The 9047-nt window shown below is 34.2% G+C and overlaps 1 protein-coding gene and 1 long non-coding RNA gene across 5 annotated transcripts; one reads left to right on the top strand and one right to left on the bottom strand.

The window, feature by feature from the left end:
• Positions 1–622: 622 nt before the first annotated feature.
• On the top strand, positions 623–2097 carry LOC122607511 (SKP1-interacting partner 15). Its single transcript, XM_043780499.1, has one exon. The coding sequence runs from the start codon at positions 799–801 to the stop codon at positions 1909–1911; it is 1113 nt and encodes a 370-aa protein (XP_043636434.1). The 5' UTR covers positions 623–798; the 3' UTR covers positions 1912–2097.
• A 3335-nt stretch (positions 2098–5432) lies between these two features.
• Positions 5433–8136, bottom strand: LOC122608075. 4 transcript variants are annotated; one of them, XR_006325154.1, is made up of 7 exons: positions 7830–8136; positions 7287–7479; positions 7122–7185; positions 6869–6998; positions 6611–6718; positions 6462–6532; positions 5433–5578 (listed from the first exon to the last, which is right to left on the bottom strand). It is a non-coding gene; the product is annotated as an uncharacterized LOC122608075 (long non-coding RNA). The 4 variants fall into 4 exon arrangements; XR_006325153.1 differs by having other exon boundaries at positions 6621–6718; positions 7117–7185; positions 7830–8133; XR_006325152.1 differs by having other exon boundaries at positions 6621–6718; positions 7122–7194; positions 7830–8132.
• Between the last annotated feature and the right edge of the window lie 911 nt (positions 8137–9047).

Raw genomic sequence — 9047 nt, 5'->3', positions numbered from 1 at the left:
AGCATCCCACCACAATCGCCACCCAGCCGTCATCAACCTCATTACCAAAATTCAAATCTAAGTTAAATGTGAAAATGGCATACGAATGTAACCACCTATGACAAAATAGTTATGTAATGTAGTAACCTACTCATGTGGCTATGTAATGTATGCACCTATGTTTTTTTTTGTTATACTATTTAAGGACCTTTTTATTTTGGTCAATCAATGTAAGGACTTATGTATTTTTTTTTGCTATACTATGTAAGGTCTGGTACATATTTTACACAGTATAACTAAAAAAACATAGGTGCATACATTAAATAGCCACCCGAGTAGATCACTACATTACATAACTATTTTGTTATAGGTCGTTACATTTGTATGTTATTATCCCAAGTTAAATTAGTAATCCCGTTAAAAAAAATTAAACTAAATTAGTAATCCCGTTAAAAAAAATTAAACTAAATTAGTAATCCCGTTAAAAAAAATTAAACTAAATTAGTAATCCAATGTAATTACTTTACCAACAAGGTGTTTGATAATCCAGGGCAAAAATGGTAATATACGAATTCAACGTCTTAACAATATTTTAAAGAAAAGTCACAAACAACCTTTAAATAATGGAAAAAAGCAGGCAGCCGATGGCTAAACCCATACCCAGTCTCCATTTCCTTTCCTTTCATACACACATCGCGTAACTAAGTCGTCAACTCAAACCCACCGTCGTCACCACCACCACCTCCGCCGTCAATCATCACTCACGATTGACCGACGATCCAATCCATCATATTTCACGATCTAAAACACGATCTACAAATGGAAAACATATTTTCAAATCTCCCACAAGACATAATCCACCAGATCTTCACCCGTCTTCCCCTCCGTCAAGTCCTCATCTGCCGTTCCGTCGCTAGAAACCTCCACACTCTCTTATCTTCCAATTCCTTCACCACCCTTTTCTCCGCCACCTCACCTTTCCCTTTACTCGCCCTCCGCCCTCCCCACCGCCACAATTCACTCTTTCCTTCCCCTTCCCTCCATCTCTTCGATCCCTCTTCTGATAACAATAATATTTGGCTTCATTTTTCATTGTCTTTCCTTCCTTTTCCTTCTCCTCATCCTATAGCTTCTTCTAATGGTATTTTATATTTATGGGCTGATTCCCCTTTTTCAGATTGTAATAAAGTGTTAATTGCTTGTAACCCGTTAACCCGAATACATAAAGTTTTGCCCCAGCTGGGTTCGGCTTGGTCGCGACACGGGTCTGTTTTGGTTGATTCGGGTTGTAATAGGGTCATTGTGTTGAATGAGTTAGCTGCACTTTGTTATTCGGGTGGGACGGATTCTTGGCTAAAGTTTTCGTCGAATTTGCCTAGTAAACCTAGGAGTCCAATTATTATAGGTGATTCGGTTCTTGCATTGTGTGATGTTGGGACGCCGTGGCGAAGTCAATGGAAACTGTTTATATGTGGTTTGAATAATTTAAAGAGTTCTCAACAATGGGTGACTCTTGAGAAGCCAGAATGGAGGGATGTTTTCGATATATTGAAACGGCCGAGGTTATTGAAGGGTTTAGGGAATGTGGTTTTAATGATTGGTGGGTTGAAATCGTCATTTTCACTTAACGCTTCATGCTCCACGATTTTGATATTGAAGTTGGATTTGTCTAGTTTTGAATGGGGTGAAGCCGGTAGAATGCCTCTTGAGATGTTCAAGTGTTTTCAAGAATCGAGTAAATTTAAGGTGTTTGGTGGTGGGAGTAGGGTTTGTTTCTCGGCTAAGAGGATCGGGAGATTGGCGTTGTGGGAATCGAATGAAATTAGTGGGAATGGTAAGGAAGAATGGAAATGGATTGATGGTGTTCCGGGCAATGGAGATGGGTTGTATCGTGGGTTCTTGTTTGATGCGAGGCTTGATTCATCGCCTTGAAGGTCTGTTTTTGTTTTATGTTTTTTGGTTTATTTCAAAGGTTTGAGGTTATTGACTTGTTGAATAATACTACTCCTTATATCATTTGTGTTTGCAGTTGTATTAGCGTCAATAGCGATGCCAATTTGCTTTGTTTGTATTACATTTTGTTCCTTTTTGATGCATAAATAGATCTAATTTGGACTTTGGATGTGAGGTTAAAGAATTATATTTAAAAAATTTGGGTTGAAATAGGGTAATTCATTCGTTTACATCAACTCCGTGTTTCATTATTCAAATCTGATTATGTTAACATTATTTTGGTTGAATTGTTTTAATTCTAATAAGTACGTTCGTGTTTTCTGATGTAGTTACATTCCTACTCTTGACATAAATGTTGTTGTTCGTTTCCTTGCTTTCACGAAACCTATATGTCTTATGATGCATAAAGTTATTTAGAAAAATTTTTGTTTCTTTGATGTGGTCTAAAAAGCGAGTTTAGCGACTTAACTGAGATTCATATGGTATGGTTAGTCAAAATGAGCTATAGCCTATAGATAGGTTGCGACTTGAATGAGAATCATATGGCTAGCCTATCTTTTACTTTGATTGTATTATTTGTAACCGCTATGTAATTTAACCCTTTTCTATCGACTCTATTTTGCTACTGTGAACACTACTTGATACTGTATGAACTTAACAATAATTATAGGTGACTAAACTGTTTTTTTTTCTTTGGCATGATATTACGTACAGAGTATAAGATATTACATTATAAAGAAATAGCCAATATGTATATTTACAATTACAATATATTAACATAACATAGTTATCATAAGAATGTGCAGACTAATTTGACCAGATTATATAATCCCTTAAAATTAGTTTATTGCTTATCTAAAAGTTAAGTAACACATATTTTTTCCGTCTCATTTTGAACATCAAAAAAAAACACACGAATAACACTCTTTATATATTCTAGAAAAATTAAGGGAATTGCAAAAAAAAAAAAAAATCAGCCCCCCAACTTTATAAATATCTGGATCCGCCACTGCATACACTAATTAATTATCAACATAAAAAATCCTATAAATATTATCATAGTTAGCAAACATAAAGAAAAAAAGGTCCTATAAATATTATCATAGTTAGCAACCATAAAGAAAAAAAAGCAGAAAAAAGGGTCGAAGAAAAATTACTATGAATTTCAATTTGGGAAAAAGGGTGGGTGGATTCATATTCCAGCGGTACATTTTAATTTTGGGCAGCGGGAACTATTCGACCAAAATTCATAAAATTTAACTTTACTATAATTTTATTTTTATTGTTTTTCCTGAACAAATATATTAATATTTCAACTTCATATGATATAACTAAATATAATATTCTAATATATTTATTTTGTGTATTATTTTTTTAATTTTTGTATAAAACTAGGCATTTTAGAGAATTAGTTAAAAAGAAAAAAGTTGTCATGTCACAACCAGTTAAAAACCATATCATATTAGTAACATTTACGTTATAATTAAACACAACCTCACAATCTCTTAAATATTACAACCCGATTGATATGATAAAATGAATCTGCCGCACACGTCTTCAAACGTGCCACAATAACTAGCACCACGACGTATCCACAACACGAGTGATTATAGTTATTCATGTCGGAACCTTGACATGGTCAAGCCACAATTGGTTGATTAGGGGGTCACAACACACGCTCTAAGTGTTGTTTTAAATCATATGTAAATGCAACACATTTTAGAAATGTTGCCAACTTTTGCAAACACTTTTGAAAAAATGTTACAGAATGCATCTAAAATGCAACATTTCTAAGAAAGTGTTAGCATAATCCATATAAAGCACTAATTTTAAAAATGTTGCATTATAAGTTATGTTGTAGAAAAAACAACACTTTTAAAAGTGTTGCTTATAAAGTGTTGTATTAGCTTCAATTTGTAGTAGTGCGGCCATTTTGAGGCATGCCAGTATTTGAAATAATTGTTCCCATAAGAGAAGAAGTATTTCCTTGACGCATATATTGTTGTCTTGTTGATTTAATTTTGATTACTCAAGCGGAGGCTTTTGATCAAATTATGTAAACAGGTTTCTAGCGTGTACAAATTCATGTATTCTTCCTGAAACAAAAATAAAAAAATGAAAGACAGTTATATTCTTTTTCAGAAAAAAAATAACTTATTTGAATAACAATGAAGGGTCTCCAAGTATTCGAGTATAAACCGGCCTGAGCAAAGTTAGACAAATTGGTAAACTAATGTAAAACCTTGATGGTTGCAGTTTTAAACATGCCTTCCTCTAAAGCATATGTCCATCATCTTTTGTGAATCAGAGTATTTAGTCGCCTCGTTAAGGAGTCATAATTGCAAAAGTCTATGTAAAAGTTGTAAAGGTTTAAACATCAAAATATAAAATATAAAGTTAGTGAAGAATCGATGATAGAATTCTCACCAAACAGATACCCCGAAAGTAGAATTTTCGGCAGAAAAGAAACCCCCAAAGTAGAAATTTAGTTCTGCCGAATTAAGATAACTCACCCAAGCACTTGAAGAGGCAAAATACACAAACAAAAGCAAACTCAACAAAGAACTGAACCAGGAGACAGTTACGGGCTAACAATTAGAGTCGCTTTCCAAGTAACCGTTATACTATCTATACGATATTTTAACATCGATTGTTTATGATGAACATTGATCAGGAGTCAAAAGCCTATAATAACTATAGTGCATCCGAGATATAAATAATTAACTAATAGTATTCTAATAGAATCACTAGTCTCATATAACATAGACATACCTGTCCTCAAAGTCGTGGGCCAATGTGGATGTTGCTTCAAAACCATTTGATACAACATGAGCTGCTCGCATTTGGTCAAGCTCCGGTAACACAATCTCTAATACCTTAAACCACAAAAAGTGAAAATATTTACACTGAAAACAGTTTGCCATATGTATAGTTTAAGTTTTCCTCCCTAAAAAATACTCCTGCAAGCATTGTTGCTCGACTAGTTGAGGGAATACAAGAGTTCACTTTGAAACGATGAAAGCCGACAAGATAGCAAGTTCATTTTATTACCTTGGTACCAGGGAAGGATCTGATCCACCATACTAGTGAATTATGTTCAGGAACATGTAATGCAGATCTCATTGTGGTCTGGCCAATAGATTTTGTACACTACAAGATAAGTGACATTTAGTGACTGAAAAAAAGTCACTAAATCTTTATAATCAGTCACTAAATCCATTTTGACATTCTCCTTCTAAAAAAAAAGTGTCACTAAAGGAAGGTAGGTAAAAGTCTTTTGCTACACCTAATTTCAGTCACAAAAAGTCAAATACTATACTGTCTATAACTTTCAGTCACTAAAACCCAATAGTGACAGAATGGTACAAACTGAAATTTCAGTCACTAAAAGTCCTAGCAAAATAACAATTATTCCTGATATATATAGTGATGATTTACTTGTCACAATATAATATATATATATATATTAAGTAATAAAGTGAATTGCTATCATAACAAAGTGAACAAATGAATTGAACATAAATTTCAAATGGTACTCAAATTCATTACAGTTTAACAATAATACAATATCAATCCTTTCATACTAAATCTAATAATCCGTAGAAACAACAAAATTTGACCAGGTGCTTAGTTACTGCATCTCCCTCTGTAACAACAAAGTAAGAGAAATTAGTTATTTGGAACAATAAAATGAAACTTTAAATACATAAAGTCGATTTGCATTCATGCCATTAAGTAATTTATAGCTCTAGTCGAGTGGAAATATCATTTGTTGAATATACGAATCTAAATATTCTACAGAAATAACATATATAGACTGTTAACCCAACCCGACCCACTAGAACTGCAAAGCATTCTATTTTTACCTGAACTAGCTACCCAATCTATCCATCTAGACATTTATCATTAACCATCATTCGGTGTATAATCTCTTGCGGGTCAAATATTTGGATGTTAATAAGTTCAGGTCAACCATCAGTCATTTCAACAAGCAAATCCTAAAAATAACATGTAGATGAGCAGGGGACATAAAACCATAATAAATGAAATAGTGATTCGGGTAAAGTAACAGATTTAATTACCACATGAAATTCAGAGTGATAACTGGAAAAACTAACTTAAGTGTAATAGCAAGCTAATAGAGATATATAAGGTGTTCTGGTTCAAGGGGGGAGAAAAGCAGGTTCATCAACTACAACGACATACGAATAACTCATTTATCAAGGCAATAACGGTTATGAACCCTAGAGAGTAGAGAACACTTCTGAAAGAAACCAAAACCAGCAAATGATATAGACCAACAGACTTATAAAGAATCATTAAGGTTTTGCCAAGATCAAAATTAGGCAACTTAATCAACTCAATTGGTGTCCAAACCAACTTAGTCAAGGTGATATTAAACTGGTAATTAACTCGATCTATCAACTTTTCAACTCTAGCAGATAAATAGTACGCAAATATCATCAATGGAAACCAGAAAAAGAAGCAGAAACAGATTATACTCGATTTAAAAAGCTATCAGAGCTGACCTGCATATAATTCAATGACTGCCAATCTGCTCTTCTGTCAAACGATCAGGACGTTTAAATCCACACACAATCTACGATGTCAACATAAAGATTGTGATGAATAGTTTAACTATATTGAAATTTCATTTAAATCATCAAATATGACATACTTCCACATACGTTGATATCAATTAGCTTTAAGCAGTAACCAACAATAGTAACTTGCCCTGATTCTTCAAATGCTAGAATCCCCTTTTCAGACGTTTCCTTCACTGCATCTGCAACTAATCTCATTCATTTTCCCATTCTTTTACAAGCAATATGATAAAAGAGCAGACTGACTAGATATGTGTTGCACCCCAAAATGTATCTGTTTATATACATGGCATATGACTTCAGTATTAAGATAAAATAAAACCAACACTGACCTCTTTCAGTGTCCCAGCAATATCTTCAAGAAGCTCAGCATCCGAATGTACAACAATCAATTCCTTGAGTGAGGTTTTCAGAGATTCACAGTGTGAATGGAGCCATCGCTTTACAAGAAGTGACAAGCACCTGCAGTTCATTTACAGAAACTAATAATGAGTATTCAAAACAACATTATTATATAAGAATAAGTGAATAATAATGATGTTCAATGATTTAATAGCCATTTAGATACATGAACCCTAACCATACATGGTAGAGAGTTGAAACTGCAGTTCTGCATTCCTCTTCTCTAGTGAGGACTTTCAATCTTTTCCTGTTGAATCTTATGTAAATATTAGTTGATTTGTCTACTATGAACTTCAAGAGATAAGACTAGATATCTTCATAGAAACATTTACCCATTAACTAACTTACTGTATAGAGTCGATAAGCATCCATTTCCTGTTGAACAAAATGAACCAGGCTCTGAGTGGCTGAGTTAATCCACTGATTACGCACATTATCTGAGTTAAGAGTGACTCGATCAAGAGGAACGCATGACGGAAGACCCTCGACCTCACGTTTTTTGCATTTTGAGCAAGAAATCTATTTCAAATACATCTTTGACCTGCATAGTAATAGTTAATCATATTTCAAATGACCAAAACATGAAGGTTGGAATATTACAAGAGATACTTTAGTAATATTATGATTGATATTAACAACTCATATAGTTAATCATATTTCATGAATTCTGCCATAGAAGAATAAAATAAAAAAAAACCTAACTTATGCTAATATCAAAACCTAACTTATGCTAAACGTAAGGATACACTCTCTATCGTGCGTATATATCTATCTATCTATATATATATATATATACAATTATGCTCAAACAACTATGCACAAGAATCAGAAACAAAAATCAAATTAATTTAATTCGGTGTTAATCAAAAATCAGAACAAAGAATGTATTACCGGCGGCGGAGAAATCGACGGCGGAACGACGAAAGCAACGGCGGAGAAATCGACGGCCGGAGCGGAATAAAAAATCTAACCGACGAAAGCAACGGCGGAGGAATAAATATAACTGGAGAACTCAGAGGAGGAAGAAGCAGCAGAGGCGGCGGCAGGTTTCAATAAGTCCGGTGAAGAGCGACTGAGCGGCGGTGTGTGTGTGTGTGTGTGTGTGTGTGTGTGAGAGAGAGAGAGAGAGAGAGAGAGAGAGAGAGACGGGGGTGCGTATGACTGTATGAGATAAAAGATGGGAGCATCGTTTTTTAGATCAATTTTATAGCAAGAGCTATTTTGGAAAAATATAAAAAAGACAGTTTATAGCAAGAGAAAGGGGTGGGGATGCGAATAAGATAACAAGGTTTTTGACTTTTAATGACTGATGTAAATATTAGTCACAAAAACCTTCAGTCACAAAATGTCATTTAGTTTGTAGTGGTAGCATTAGATGGCACAGATATGTCAACTTGTATATTTGTTGCAGTGCTGTTTTAAATAATTGCAACGAATGAAATGACACTCAATCTGAAATCTTAAAATTTATAACCAATCCATAACATAACTTTCACAATTGCTCATTTACGGCAATGAACTTGAACTTGGCACTAACAAAGGGGTTTACCTCATTCCTTGAACTGGTTTTGAGCTTTGATAAGCATCACAGATTCTCAGTGCTTCTTGCATGCGTTTCAATCATAGCCTCAACTCAAATGAAAGGTTTTACCTAGCATAATATGAAGTGTGGTGAAAAAGGAAACACAATCACGAGGTTAAGCAATTAAGAGGATATAACTCCTCGAATGGAAAGGTTGTATATAACTGAAAACAACATTAGTACTAAGTCTATATTCTATAAGTCATCACATTAAACAATCCATCCAAAGGTATATATGATATAGTCCTGTAACTCGCAAACTTTGCCAGGAGTACACACCTATATATTGGGAATGATATATACTTGTATGAAAGAGTGCTGAAATTAAACGTTCCTATGTGTTTACTTGGACAAGATCATAATGATAACAAGATCGTGGAGATAGATATAAACATGTACGCTTGAAGAACTTATTGAGGAAAGCCAATGTCCTCCAAATCGATGGTTTTGCTCTTGTTCCACCTTGAGCTTCCAACAAATGTCTATCATTAAGCCCAAACTTGCACTCAAGCATGCTACTATGCAAA

The sequence above is a fragment of the Erigeron canadensis genome, chromosome 7, assembly GCF_010389155.1.
Source record: "Erigeron canadensis isolate Cc75 chromosome 7, C_canadensis_v1, whole genome shotgun sequence".
Lineage (NCBI taxonomy): Eukaryota > Viridiplantae > Streptophyta > Magnoliopsida > Asterales > Asteraceae > Erigeron > Erigeron canadensis.
This window is presented reverse-complemented; position numbering and strand designations above follow the sequence as displayed.

Coding starts and splice junctions, on each gene's coding strand:
- LOC122607511 (XM_043780499.1), top strand. CDS start 799: ATGGAAAACATATTTTCAAATCTCCCACAAGACATAATCCACCAGATC.